At 41.8% G+C, this 15,468-nt stretch overlaps 1 protein-coding gene across 1 annotated transcript in view; it reads right to left on the bottom strand.

Moving 5' to 3' along the window:
* Window positions 1-2,579: 2,579 nt before the first annotated feature.
* Window positions 2,580-15,468, bottom strand: part of LOC100340330 (DNA helicase MCM9) — a 55,312-nt gene continuing 42,423 nt past the window's right edge. Inside the window, exons 3-7 of the mRNA XM_089333720.1 lie at window positions 12,514-12,716; window positions 11,351-11,554; window positions 9,957-10,039; window positions 9,394-9,539; window positions 2,580-5,912 (exon numbers count right to left, since the gene is read on the bottom strand). Coding sequence (XP_089189846.1) covers window positions 4,457-5,912; window positions 9,394-9,539; window positions 9,957-10,039; window positions 11,351-11,554; window positions 12,514-12,716 — 2,092 coding nt within the window. The 3' untranslated portion in view covers window positions 2,580-4,456. The remainder of the gene's footprint in view (window positions 5,913-9,393; window positions 9,540-9,956; window positions 10,040-11,350; window positions 11,555-12,513; window positions 12,717-15,468) is intronic.

Genomic DNA, 15,468 nt, shown 5'->3' with positions numbered 1-15,468 from the left:
CTGAACCAAGATGAACAAACCACGACTCTGAATCAGCACACTAACCAAGACAGAAGTGCCAGGGGTTTGGTGGGGCTGGCATGAGGACCCCCCTGGTGCCTGGGAAAACAGCTTTAGTCCTGAATTCCAGGCTCTGGCAGACACAGTGTAGCTTGGAGAGACTGTTTCCTGTCCTTAATGAGACTCCCTGCTGGATCCTCACAGCAAACCTACTTCTATTTCAGTTAGCCTTTGGGGTTTCCTTTTTCATAACCATATCTGACTCAGAATGCCTGATCCTCTGCTTTCATGAATGAGATCACTGGAGACAGAGAGGTTGTGCTCTAGCTAGTTCTACAATTCACCTCATTTCCAGCTTTGCTATAATACCTGTTCTTCTTTATGTATCAATGGGGCCCTGAAAAAGTCAGATCTGAAATATCAAACAGTGCTTCAACACTGGTTTCATTTGTGAAAACCTGAAGTTCAACCAAGTTTGTCCCCACATAAAAATACACCTGGTACAAGTGCCTGTTCTGTTGAGACTCCACTCAGCCAAGGTGTTAAGATTCTAACTAAACATAAATAAGAGCAGTTGAGAAATAATTTGTGGCCATCAGTTACTTTATTATCTTGTTCTTGAGACCAGAGCCAGTGTGTATATCCTATTGTCTTCCTTGAACCATCTCGTGCACCAGTGTTTACAGACACAGCAACAATTTGGTTAAGTATAGTAGTTTACCATTTGTCATGCTCAGTTTTCCAAGTATGACCCTTAGATGCATTCTCAAACCTTTAAAAAAGAGAAGTGCCAGTGGAACTGACATCAGAACATCTGAAGGGTGTGACACACTGTCTGTGAGCAGTAGTGAAGAGGAATGGTGTGGACAGCTCCCTATCAACCTGAGGGCTAGACCATGGGCAAGAAGGGGCACCAACAGCAAACCCCTCATGAGGGCGAGTACAATGTGAGCCAGAGGCCTTTACTCTTTCTTGAATGTGAACAACAAAGAAAGCACACAAGGAAGATACTGCTCTGATCACTGAGGACCATGCACTGCCCAGCCCTGCATACTGTGCTTGTTAGGATTGGAACTGGGTTATTGAGGTGCTGCTTCTGAAAGCTTCACCTGACCCTGGATCAGCCCAAATGACTGTGATTCCAGAGTAGTTGCTCCTAAACTCCTTAATGTTGTAGAGTAATGGGGCAGACACTGTGGTATAGCAGGTAAAGCCACTGCCTGCAATGCCAGCATCCCATATGGGCACTGGTTTGAGACCTGGTTGATCCACTTCAAATCTGGCTCTCTGCTATGGCCGGGGAAAGCAGAAGATGGCTCAAGTGCTTGCGCCATCCTCCATCATTTTTTGAGGCCACAGCAGAGAGCCCAATGGGAAGTGGAGCAGCCAGGACTCAAACTACGCCCACATGGGATACCGGCACGCAAGCAGCAGCTTCACCTGCTACATCACAGCGGCAGCCCCTATATCTATATCTTTAAGATTGTGAAAATCGGCCGGAGCTGCCGCGGCTCACTAGGCTAATCCTCCGCCTTGTGGCGCCGGCACACCGGGTTCTAATTCTGTCCCGGCTGCCCCTCTTCCAGGCCAGCTCTCTGCTGTGGCCAGGGAGTGCAGTGGAGGATGGCCCAAGTGCTTGGGCCCTGCACCCGCATGGGAGACCAGGATAAGTACCTGGCTCCTGCCATCGGATCAATGCGGTGGGCCAGTCACAGCGCGCCAGCCGTAGTGGCCATTGGAGGTTGAACCAACGGCAAAAGGAAGACCTTTCTCTCTGTATCTCTCTCTCTGTCCACTCTGCCTGTCAAAAAAAAAAAAGATTCTGAAAATGATAAAATTCCTTCCATGATAAATGTACCCTGAAGATTAATCTTTAAAATGTCAGAAAATTCAATTATTTTATATGGTTATACTAGAATTTAAATTCTAATTTGGTCTTTTCACAAAGAAAACTATAACTTTTATTATATTTAAATAATTTTATATTACTAAAATGTTTTCAAGGAGTGCACTAGCCTGAAATAAAAATATTTTGACAAACTGATTCAGAAATAGGCTATTTTGTTTTTACACTTTTCTATGGACCAGATATATGAAGTTTAAATTGTACATATTTCCCGATCCACCTATGTGCTTCCATGGTACACACATTAAAGACCATGTTTTAGTTGTGACAGCATATACTACTGTAAGAAAAATGGGACACAAAGGGTAAAAGGTGAGCTGTCTCCGGCTCTGCAAATACTACAAATGACCCAGAGCAGGGAGAGGACTTGTGCCTGCTAGTGACTTCCCTGTGCATTCCTGAGATCCAGAGTTCGTTCTCTTACACCCCCAACATCGAGAGGAAGTATGGTACCTTCAAAGAGCTGATTCTATAGCCTAGGGCAAGAAAAAAATCAAAATGGCTCTGGAACACTGTGAAGTTTTAAGTTAGTGAGAGGCTCCTAGAAACGTGGGAGTGTAAAAGAACATGGAAGTCAACATAAAAGGACTTCCATTGAACAAGCTGATACCTGCACACCTTATACAAAAGCAGGCACAGAAAGGTGTAAAACGAAGGGAGGCACTGACACAAGTTTAATTTTTTAGAAAAGGGAGTACTTATATTGAATATTTTATTTTTTCCAACAATTAAGTCTGTTTATAGTATTTAGACTTACAGGTATTTATATTGGGGTAAGCACCAAAGAAGTAACTTGTAATTTTGGCAGAGGTACTGAAATGGAAAATATGATTAACTGATTAGCATAAATAGCATTTATGGTGGTCACAAGTAGCAACCAGGTAGGAGATGGCAAGGGCAGTCATACACAACAACCAAGGAGAGAGAGAATTCAATACTCTATTATAAAATATGAATTATTATCTAGATGTCTTAAACAGATAATTACAAAAATTAAATCTATCACTACTAAGAAGCAAAAACTCTACATCAAAATTCCCAATGAATATAAACATTTCCAACAATATGAAAAGACATCAAAATACCCTAATGACAAAGCAATACACTAGATATTGTCACTCATACAAAACCCAATACATCATTACTCCAAAAGGTAACAAGTATCAAAGACAAAAATTCATAATGAAGGGACTTAAAAAGCTTACCATTTAAAAACAAGTCAGCTCCACACAGTGGCTAAGATTTGAATTTCTCTCATCTACATAATCAGACCATGTCCAGACTGAGATTCAGCTGGTCAAAAACCCAGATTCTCTCATTTTCCTTCAGTGCTAATAAGAATACTGAAACCCAGGAAAGCAGGAAAATAATTGGGAATATGTCAAAATTAAGAATCATACTATACTGGGAAGCCATTAAGCAAGTAGTAAAACAACAGATCACTTAAGCCATTGTCTTGATGTTTTAGAACAGGTTTATGTGAATATGCAAAAGTAAATTTCATAATCACTGCTTATTTATATATTTTTCAATTTGCTTAAATTGTTTCATGTTTTCAAAAACCTCATTCATACTAAATTTGTAATCACAATTTGAAATTTTTCAGAAAGTTCAATTAGCCAATTTTGGAATGAATGCTTAAATGCTCAAGAAAAACTGGTATTCTTAAATTTTATTTTCTCTGTACGAATTTAATGAGATGAACATTCAACAAAGTACACATTGTTTTGAGTATTCTTCATGTCCAAAAGTCCCTCTGACAATTAAACTGCCATTCATTATTACAAATACATGATTCAAAATAGAATGTCTGTGACTATGGAATCCTCACAACCCCTACTAGAATCCACAAGAGAAAGGGATTTTATAACCATTCAGAAAGACATTGCTTGGGTTATCTGTTCCCATCAAACACAGTAATTTGCTTGGTTTTAAATACCAATTAATGCTAACCTAATAGGAATCACACTTCTCTACCATCTGGGTAGATAGATGTAACATGATGTATGACTGAGACTACTGTGCACGCTCTTCTTCTAACAACAGGATTTAAGTTGTGTTAGAGGGAAGTCTCTTAGACAAAAAAAGAACGTGGAGCACAAACAGTTGACTCATAAAAGAAAAACTCGAAAGGTCAGTACTTTAGAAGGATACCATTTGGTAGCCAGATATTTCGGAATTCACAAAAGTAAAAATAGAAAAGGCTTCCTCAACCATATTTGATTTATAAGTGATACTTTCCTGGCATTTGTTCCTGACAGAATGAAAGAAAGAATCTAAGGAAAACCCTTACAAACAAATAAAAAACAGAAATATCTTTGGGAATGTAAGCGCTCCAAAATTACGCCTAACATCAAGTAACCTGACTTCCGCTGGTATCATGCTGACCTAAATTGATTACAGGACTTCTAAGTCATGAATGTAAGCCTCACAGTATAAAGCCCTTTGGGGGAGCTGCTATTCGGAATGGGCCTCCACACGACCAATGTTCCTATGCTCATCCACCCACGCTCATACATCCCGAAGATGCTGAGCAGTCGGGGAAGGTTTTCACAGGCACGGCTTTTTTCTCATTTCTTCGTCCCAATCAAAATCTAATGCTTCATCATCCAGTTCTGGTAAAGTAAAGAGAGGGTTTGGGGCAAGAATCAGTTTCTCGGTTGACCCCCGCAGCTGAAAAGATTTCCTGTTACTGCCCAGTGCGGTGGCTGTGGTTGCAGGAGCACTTGGGTGGCTCTCACCCCAGTTCTTCCTTTCAGGAGGGGGAGGGGATTCTGATTTGGATTCTGACGGAGAAGTAAAGCAGAAGTTTGCCAGTTTGGCTAAGGTACCAGAATGAACCTTATTGCTCTTACTGTTGCCTGAAACCTCTTCCTGTTTGCCTCTCTCACGCATCCGAGGAGAATGCCCAGAGTCGCCCCCAGGCCCTGGCTCAGGCGGAATCACACTCTCTTCAGGGACATATTCCCTCTTCTCTTTTGATTCGTCCTTCTCTGGTGGCTGTCGTGGCTGCCCCCTCGCCTTACCCCGCAGCTGGGCTGAGCTTCTGGTTCCTGAGGTAGATGCCAGCATTTCTGGAGCCTGTGCAGGCAGAGCTGCTGCTTTTTTGGTTCTGTGCTGAGAAACTGTAGGACTGTGAACTGCTATTTCAGTTGTGCCAGTAGACACATGGCTGTGGTCTTCAGGGGAGTGGGTCAGTTTTGATTTTTGTTTGAAAGTAAATTTTGCCAGTTTGGTCAGAGGGGCACTTGGGCTCTCAACACTTTCAAGTTCAGGCTCTTCCGCCTCAACATGGGATTTTGGTCTCTTTCTTTTGGGAGTTTCTGATGTTCTTTCTGGGCTGTGAGAAGAGGCTGTGGGCATGGAAGGTACCCTGGCAGTGCTTCTGCAAAACTCCTGGGTCCGCTTCTTGTGCCGTCTGTGCAGTTCACTAGGGACATGGTGAGTCAGTACAGAGTCTGGCTCATCAGCAGGTAATGCTGCTGCAGAAACTAGTGCTACCACTTTTGCCTTTTTACCTTCAACCTTGCCTGACCTTAGTGGAGTATCTGTCTCTCCTGGTGCTGAAAGTTGCCTGGCTTCCAATTTTCTCCTCTGGCTTGGCGCACTTTTGTCCTTTCCCTGAAGTTTGCTGTTAGAGATTTTCAAAACCATATCTTCCCCACTGGTTTTGGGACCAGGACATAGAACAGAGTCTTTAGGTTCAATCTGAGGAGTTTCCTTGAAGTCAAACCAGCCCAAACTATCATCTCTGCCACTTTTGTGCTCAGCTGAATGTTTTCTACTTGTTGATGCGCTGGGCCCCGGCTGGGATGGGGGATCTGGAAGTAGGCTTCCCTTGGGAATGCCTCCAGGAGAGGAGGTATGCATGCCACAGGTCAATTCTTGTGGTGTGGAAGTTCTGAACTGTGACTGTTCCCCTGAATCATTTCCTGAGGATCCTGGAGAAGCCTCTGCAGACTCCACTGCCTGTGGCTGGGACGGGTGCACATTCTGATTCTGTAACCTGCAGCAGAGACAAATAAGGGACATATGTACTGTACTGAAGAGAATTTGCTTTAATCTTTTTCTCTCTTTGGTCTCTGAGAAGCCATCTCAAAGGTTTAAGTCCGACATAATTCCAAGTTAATATTGAATAGTCCTCTAGAGAAGCAGAAAGAAATGATTCTTTTTATCAAAGTAGAGTTAAAGTGCTTTGATAAGCATTCTAAATTAACTTGAAGCTGCAGTGAAATAAAGAAAATGAAACAGGAGGTTTGTCTTCATGTTTAGCTCTCTATGAAAGTCCATTCAATTCATTTAACATTGCTTGATATCAGAGTAAAATACGTAGTCTTATTTCTCATGCTAAATGCTCAAATATGAGACAGACATCTTTGTCCCAGCAGCTGACTGCTGACCAAGGTAGTTGTTGCTGTAGTTATTCAATAAAAACAGGCTGTAGATCACAACCAGAGTGAAAGACCAGAGATTATGATCTCTCACGTCTCTGAATTTTAGCTCATCTAAAAAGTCACCTTCCACAGGAGCCAAGAGTGTGCAACATCTCGGTGTTGGGTCTCCTACTACCCTCTGCACATTCACACTCATGGCAGACACACCTGTGACACACTTCCTGTGAGGCCCAGGCATGTTTCAATACCAGTTCTGGGCTATTACCATTCATGAATTTGATAAAGATGTAAAATCTACTTCCCTAACTCTTTGTAAATAATGCCGTAGGACCAGTTTCTATCAGGAACTGTAGTTCTCTATAACAGGTCCTTCAGAAAGCCTTTCCCAAACGCTCTTTTGTTGTTTAGTACGCTAGGACCCTGCTTGCATGTACTAACTCTGAAAAGACGTACCACAAGCAGATGAGCAATCTATTCCAAAATTCATGTGTGAGCATAGAAATGGAGGAAGAATACATTTAGATGCATGAAAATGTAAACAGTATACAAGTGTGTTTCAAATGTTAACAGAAAACAAAAGTAAATTTTGATATATAGTTTTTTCATAGTGTGCAGTTTCCATGACCTTAGATCTATGACAAAAGCTATCCAAAGATTTCAAATATTTTTTGCATCAAAATAAACTTACCTTTTAATTCCATTTCCATTAATTTTTGAAGTACCCTCACATATTTCTTCAAAAAGATTGCAACTGACTTTTTTCTTATTAATTCCTTACTGCTACTTTCAAAAATACTCCATAAAGTACTACCTTTATAATCAGAAGAAATCCACAAAGCATTATTGTAAAAATATTGTGTAAAATTCATTCACAGCAAACCCACATTTCATTGCTACTAATTTGAGTTACAACCAAACAAAAAAGCAAATAACTTTCAAACTTACTACAAATACACTACTCAGCATAAAACTGAGTCAGGGATACTCATAACCATTAAAGCTCCACAACAATGTGAAAAAAGATGAGAAAATTAAGAGGTAAAATAACTTAGCCCTATCATTTTATTCTGATTTTTGTTTCAGGAATTAAAATGTCCCCTATATAAAATTTCTGTAGTTTTACTATACTTTCATAAAAAATAGTATCATTGCCCTGTTTTGAAGTGGACAGAACAGCCACTAGTTGAGGTAGACTGTCCCTAGTCAAGTATTTTCTGGAAAAAAAATACCAAGAAAATACAAAGCATTTTATTATAATTATGCAACCACCTAAAGGCAATGAGAGCTTTCTCCTAAAGAGTAAAACCCAAATGTTATTTCAGTTTTTCTCACTTGACAAGATTAGTTTTAGAACGTGTCTTAGCAGTAGCCTACTTGGCTTGGTTCATTTGAGGACCCACACTGTAACATGGCTCTGCATTACAAAGAATTACCAATAGAAAAAAACATGTATGTATGTATGTATGTATGTGTATACATATATATATAGTGTTTTTTTTTTTAACCTTCTTTCCCTCTAAGGTCATTTTGAATCTGGAAGTCCAAATGCTATTTTTCATTTTTTCGAAAAACGAGATTTATTTATTCATTTGAGAGGCAGAGTTACAGACAGAGCTAGAGGCAGATTCAGAGAGAGGTCTTCCATCTGCTAGTTCACTTGCTTAATGGCCACAATGGCTGGAGGGGGGGCTGACCAAAGCCAGAAGCTAGGAGCCAGGAGCTTTTTCCAGGTCTACTATGTGGGTGAAGGGGCCACCTGGGCCTTCTTCCATTGCCTTCTCAGGCACATTATCAGGGAGCTGGATCAGAAGTGGAGTAGCCAGGACTCAAACCAGCACCCAAATGGGATGCCAGCACTGCTGGTAGAGGCTTAACCTACTATGCCACAGTGTCAGCCCCCCAAAATGCTATTTTTCTAACACACAGTGAGTGTCTCATTCCCTTCCCTTATGAATCCAACATATGTCAGTTTCGAGAAGGTGAGGTCAACCAAAATGAGCAGCCCTTCTCCAAAGCCAAGGCCAATTTCAGGAGGGGCTTGAAAAGGACAGGCTACAATAGACCATAAATGGCCCAAAGGAATAACTTTGCTCTTAGACCCATGCTCTGGATCATAGAAAAAGCTAGGCGACCACAGAAAGGTAGGGGTGGGACAGCATCGACCTTATACAAGTATTAGTCAAAGTTCACCACAGCCTGGCACCTTGGTATTACAGGCTAAAGGCAGTGCCCACACATCCTGAGGAAGGCTGCTGAGGTTTAATATAATTTAGAAAGAGAATGATGATAGGAGAAGAGTTGGCAATGATTGGGAAAGAAAACAGTGGGAAAGGAACTCTCAAGGTTTTACCTGACATATTGAACAATTCCAGGATGGTCCCCAAGTTCTCCTGAAGTTGCCCCACTTCCACATACATTTCATGAACCAGACCCCAGCTTTAAGATCAACACCAAAAACCAGGTTAAGGTGAATCAGGAAGTCACTCTACTGATCATAAAGACACCTGAATGCGTAAACTTGCCGTTCTTCATTCCTGTTTCTCAGATACAGACTCAAAGATTAGCATTTCTGAAGCTCATGTATGACAGGTCTTCAGAAACTTCATGGAAAACAAATTTTATGGAAAAAAAATGCCTGGATTTTGCACCAACATAAATTTATCTATTAACTTCCTAAAGTTCCCTTGTATTTAGGAAAGAAACCTGTGTCTTGACTAATGCATGTGACACATTCATTGTGTCTTCACGTCTATTACCCACATTCAACAAGTCATTAAGAAAGGTATATTCTGAAACATTGCTTGTCTTTCCTAAGTTGGTACTGCAGAACCTCAGGATGTGGAACAGAGACAAGCCACCCCCCCACTTGGCCTGCCTGAATTTCTAACTCCCAGAAGAGTGAATACTAAAGTAGTATTGGTTTTATTTCAGCCACTGACTTCTGGCTGGTTTATTATATTGCAATAATACCTGACGCAATCCCCTACAAACAGTACAGATAGATTTCATACTTAGTTTATACTTCCTTTGCTTCACTAAGTGCCAAACATGGTTTTCCCATTTTACATCTCTCTAGGTTTTTTTCTTCCTTACCTTTCAAGTCTCCTAAGCTCTTCACCCAAGAGGCTCTGCAGCTCTAGCTTTTCCAGAATAAGTTCACACTGCCTCTGGTACTGCTCCAGAGGGTTTTCAGGAAAGGAAGTGTGGAGAGCGTTCACACCTCCTAGCAGTGCTCCTCCCTGGAGGGAGAGAAGATACCAGGGAGAGTTACCACGCTTCTACACTTCTACACTAGCAATCAGCAACCCCAGGCAGCTAAGCCCAGCCCACCACATCCCCATTTTGGGTATCAGAATCATCTGAGAGTCCCTTTCAAATTTCCATGGCTGTCTCCGCCAGTCCATGGTGGCAGTCATTGTTCCAGGAAGCCATAATGTCACTAGTGGGACCAAGAGCATCCATCCTTCAGCCATGCTGAGAAAAAGGATTAAGACCCTCCTACTTTCCATCCATGGGCACAGTCATCCCACTGAAACAGCATTTATCTCCAAGATATATTCTCAAGAGTTATTAGATCTAGAATATGATCATTTCTATAACTCTTGACATGTTATATAGAATGTTTATTAAATGTTAGATACACAAAAAATCCTTACCTGCATTGAAGATTCCATTACTGAAACCACTGTAATAGCATCTTCCAGAGTCACAGTGTCACGAAACATTAGGCGGGCATGAGCTGAGAAAACAAAACACATTTGTTTTTCAGGAACATTTAAACGTCATTTTCTGTCTGACTTCCTCCCCCAGATTGTATTTAATGAACGAGGTAAGAATTATAAATTAGTTTTACTAGAACAAGCACAAAAGTCAATGTCCAGCTAATTTTAAGGTTGTTTCTCTAACGAAGGGTCTAATCTGCACAGCCCAGGCAATTTTGTGTATTTACATGTAAAGATACTCCAGGTTCTAACACACAATGGGGCCATATAAACATCTCTGTTAACTATTCAGCAATTTTTAATCCCCACTTTTTAAATCTATTTTAGAAACTTACAAAATTAAAACTCTCATCCTTGGTGCTTCTTTTTATCAATGAACTTCTCAAAGTCACAAAACTAGCAATCCTGAGGCATGGGTATTTCTTGCCCTACTATTAGCATAGAGCATATTTTTCATTAAGCATATATTATTTCATCATATGATACATCCAGTTCACAAGAATATTTTTAAGAATTATTTAAACATTGGCTAAAATATAAAAGACAGTATCAAGGCAACAAGGTTTGAGTTGCAACTAGTTGCATGTGTGCATGTAAGCTTATGCGTTGGGGAAGGAACAGGGCATGACATTTTGCTCTGGTTATTAGAAGGATAGAGTGCACCTGAAATTACTGAGTTAAATACTAGAGATGCTATTTGGGAAACGATTCCTCACAAAAACTATCCCACTCTAAATGCTAACAGAGATGCCACTGAGAAACAGAACTGCAGAAATGGCATCTTAAGGTACAGAATGTCCTAAGATCCTTCTTTCCTAATAACACTACGTTCCACTCAACAAAGTGATCTTAGAAGAATGGAAGTCTCAGGGTTCGGAGCACATGTTTTAAGTGGTCTCTGAGCACCTTTGTGTAGGGATTGTTCTAATTCGTGGTTTTTTGTTTTTGTTTTGTTTTTTGACAAGCAGAGCTAGACAGTGAGAGAGAGAGACAGAGAGAAAGGTCTTCCTTTTCCATTGGTTCACTCCCCAAATGGCTGCTACAGCCAGCGCACTGCGCCGATCCAAAGCCAGGAGCCAGGTGCTTCCTCCTGGTCTCCCGTGCGGGTGCAGGGCCCAAGGACTTGGACCATCCTCCACTGCCTTCCCGGACCACAGCAGAGAGCTGGACTGGAAGAGGAGCAGCTGGGACAGAATCCGAAGCCCCAACCGGGACTAGAACCCGGTGTGCGGCGCCGCAGGCGGAGGATTAGCCAAGTGAGCCGTGGCGGCAGCCTCTAATTCATTTTTTAATCCATGGTGCCCAGCCCGGCACCTTGCACATAGTACCTTCTGCTAATCGTATCAAGCTCTCCAACAGACGGATGGTTGTCCGTGCAGCATTCCGGCAGTCACTCTGCCTTTGCATCTGGTAGTAGCGCAGAAGGACTTGATTTCCCACGTCAGACAGTGATGGCTGTAGCTTCCTAATGAGGCAGAAGTAGGTTTTCATCTTTTCCATGCTCCAGAGCTTCTCTGATTTGCTTGGGTAACCTGCACATGAGTAAATAAATTCTAAGAACAAACACTTCATTTTAAGGGTTTTGATAAAGTTCTTGTACTCATCTTTAAGGAACTTTTAGTTTTGTGGCTACTGAATTATAGCCCTGTTCTCTGCACAGCATAGAGTTCTAGAATAAGCCTTCTTAGGATCTAACTTTTATTTATTTGAGAGGGAGAGAGGGAGGGAGGGAGGGAGGGAGAGGGAGAGGGAGAGGGAGGGAGGGAGGGAGGGAGAGAGAGAGAGAGAGAGGCAGATAGGATAGCTCCTATCTACTTTATTCCCCCAAATGTCTAAAGCAGCTGGGGCAGGGCCAGGGCTGAAGGTGGAAACTAGGAACTTAATCTAAGTCTCCTACATGGGTGGGAGGGATCCAAACACATAAACCATCCCAGAGTCCACTGGAACAGGAAGCCAGATATCAAAGTGGAGCCAGGATTCAAACCGGTCATTCTGATATAGGATGCGAGAGTCCCAACTGGCATATTAACTAAAATGCCAAATACCTGCCCTGGTGTTAAGAATATCTTAGTTTAATAAAAGTTAAGTTTCCTGTAGGGGTTAAAATTATTCAGAATAATTCTGGTCTTCCCAATAGTAATAAATAGTACTTGAGTAAATCTAATTGAAAGAAAATCCCTTATTTAGAGATTTCTGCTCACAATTCAGTCTAGGTTTCTTTGTATGCAAGAGGTGAATGGTAATTTTACATCCCAAGTTTGGGCCCTCTCATCACAAAGGATATTGTTTCCCAACTATAATCTCATTAATGGCAAATAGAAGAAGTCCCTTCTACTCAGTATTCTGGGGCCTGCTAACCAGCTCCTGTCACTGTTTGCTAAGTACTTCTCTACTGCCTGTTGGGCAGGGTGCCTTGGACATTTATTTCATTTTCTTCACAGGAAATTTTCCTTAATTAATTGGTCAGGTTGAATGATTTGTCTTCACATACCTTTATTTTCTAAGATAAAGGAGGAAATTATATGATCCCAGTCTTCATTCTTAGTATCAAGCAAAACCAGGATCAGGTCAAATCGACTTAACAGAGGGCTGCCAAGGGCAATGTTCACAGACACGGACTCCTGCGGGTCGTACTGGCCTTTAGGGTTGGTTGCTGCCAAGATGGTAGTCCTTGTGTTCAGCTTGCACACGAGGCTACCAAGAGAAAGCACGCAATTCACGGATGTGATACTCAAATAAAAGACATAATTTTATTTCTTAAATAAGAGGGCTGCTCTTGTAGTCTTAAAATCTAGAGAAAATCCTGTGAAAGAAAATATGCAATGACCCAGGTGATGGTAAACAAGGTTAGTCAAAGCACACTGAAATTACTGTATCTTGAGATGTAACTGTTCAAAAATAGTTTTTAATGCCACAACTCTGAGCAGACCCCTCTGCTAATTGCTAAGAAGTGTACAACATTAACCAGACATGCATACTGTTCTTAAGCAGCTTGCATCCATTAGCTATGATGTAACTGAAGGCAGCATATGTCAAATTCTGGAAGTATAAAGATCCTAGGAGAAATAAGAATGACTGAATCCATCTATATGGATGGAAAAGATGATCAGAGAAACCTCCTGAATTAGCTTTTGAACTGCATCCCTTCAAGATCTCTAAACATTTTTAATGGAAAGACATATATTTGTGGCGGGGGTGAGTGTAGACAGGGAAGGATGACTTAGAGAATGGTGAGTGGTTGAAGCAAAAACTTCAACCACTGCAGGAAGAGAGACAAGAAATATAAGGATTTCACATGGAGTTTTTAAATTTTTTTATTTTTTAGATTTTATTTATTTATTTGAGAGGCAGAATTACAGAGAGAAAGAGGGAGAGACAGAGAGAAAGGTTTTCCATCCACTGGTTCATTTCCCAAGTGACTATGATGGCAAGGGCTGGGTCTATCTGGAGCTTCTTTCAGGTCTCCCATGCAGGTGCAGGGGTCCAAACACCTGGTCCACCTTCCATTGCTTTCCCAGGCCATAGCAGAAAACTGGATCAGAAGAAGGGCAGCCTGGACATGAACCAGCACCCAGATGGAGGCTTAGCCCACTACACCACAGCACAGGCCCCCACATGGAGTTTCTGACATGCAATGGTCTAGGCTTCATGGGTGGGCTAGGCAGGGAAGGACTGCCTATGGAAACAGGGTGGGATGCTAGCACAATAGTCAGTAAAGAAGCACAGAAGTCCAAAACAAAGCAGTGGCAGAATAGGCAGGCATGTGAGAGAACTTAGGTATTGACTTTTATTTCTCTTCATTTTGATTTTTCAATTATCCATTTGAAAGGCAGAGACCTGGATAGAAAAAGAGCCACCATATGCCAGTCCACTCCCCAAATACTGACCACGCCCCCCGCCCCCCAAGTGAGGCCTATGTTGGGAACCCAATCCAGGTCTCCCACGTGGGTGGCAGGAACCAAATCACTTACAGCCATTACAGCTGCTTCCCAAGGTCTGCAGTAGCAGAAAGCTGGAGTCAGGAGCAGAGCCAGGCATTGGACTCAGGTACTACAATGTGGGATGTGGGCATCTTCACTGCTAAGACAGAGCCCATTCAGGATACTGTTTTTAAATTAATTAATCATGAGCAATTCCTCAAAATAATACTCAGACTCACTGACAAATTTCCAGTTGGCTCCAGCCAGCAAGCTTCAAAATATGTGTGGCAAATGGCACAAGAAAACACTCATTAATAACAGAAATACAAAGCACCTTTACCAAAAACGAAATCTACTTTTAAAAAGTCAGAAACAGAATAATTCTGAATAGACCATCCCTATCTTATAATTTATTTATTGAAATGGCACTTGTTTAGAACTTGAGTATGGTTTGCATAAAATACTATAGTAAATGGGTACTATAAATTTTGCAAAAGTACATTTAATTCATACTCAAGCAATATTATTTACATTTGTTATAAAGAATAAATATTTCTACAATACTAGCAATGAAACAAAATGCAACTGCATATTAGTTAATCACACAAATTTTGTTTTCAATGCTAGGTGAAATTGATTTCACTTCCTCTTGATGATCAACAAATATTTATGGACTGTTTCTGGTGCACAAAAGACTGTAATAAGAATTCAAATAGGCGGGGGCCGGTGCCATGGCTCATTTGGTTAATCCTCCGCCTGTGGTGCTGGCATCCCATATGGGCACCAGGTTCTAGTACCGGTTGCTCCTCTTCCAGTCCAGCTCTCTGTTGTGGCCCAGGAGGGCAGTGGAGGATGGCCCAAGTGCTTGGGCCCCTGCACCCGCATGGGAGACCAGGAAGAAGCACCTGGCTCCTGGCTTCAGATTGGCGCTGTGACAGCCGTAACAGCCATTTGGGGGAGTGAACCAACGGAAGGAAGACCTTTCTTTCTACCTCTCCCTCTCACTGTCTATAACTCTACCTGTCAAATAAAAAAAAAAAAAAGATTTCAAATAGGTACCCAGCCAGTCCCTTCCCCCAATTAGTTTATAGTGGGACCACTGGAAGATGAGGAGCCTCAGAGTGGATGCAGTGTCAGGAACTACTCTATAGACACCTGGGTACCTTATCTAAAGCTTACAATCTAAAATTTTCCTTAATGCGAGGAAGAAGATGAACAAGCAAAAACACAAAGAAGTTGGTAAATCATTCCTGAGGTAATTGGGGAGAAATGAGAAGAATAGGCTTAAAGAAGAGGACCAAGGAAGATTTGTGTGTGAAGATGAAAGGCTAACATGGGAGACATCACCAGAAATAGGGGCAATTGTCGCTCCCCCTCTTCGTGGAGGAACGACACAGGACCCTGCGCTGTTCTTTCGTCTGCTCGGCCCTCCCCGGGTTTGCTGCTGGTTCTTCCCGGGTTGGCTACTATCCCTTCCACCTCCGTGGAAGGGCAGTTCCCCCTGGCCACATTCCCCACTTCCGCAG

This window comes from Oryctolagus cuniculus, chromosome 5, assembly GCF_051225735.1.
Source record: "Oryctolagus cuniculus isolate XC-2025 breed Fujian yellow rabbit chromosome 5, ASM5122573v1, whole genome shotgun sequence".
Classification (NCBI taxonomy): domain Eukaryota; kingdom Metazoa; phylum Chordata; class Mammalia; order Lagomorpha; family Leporidae; genus Oryctolagus; species Oryctolagus cuniculus.
Note: the sequence above shows the minus strand (reverse complement) of the source record. Positions and strands in the feature narration are given on the sequence as shown.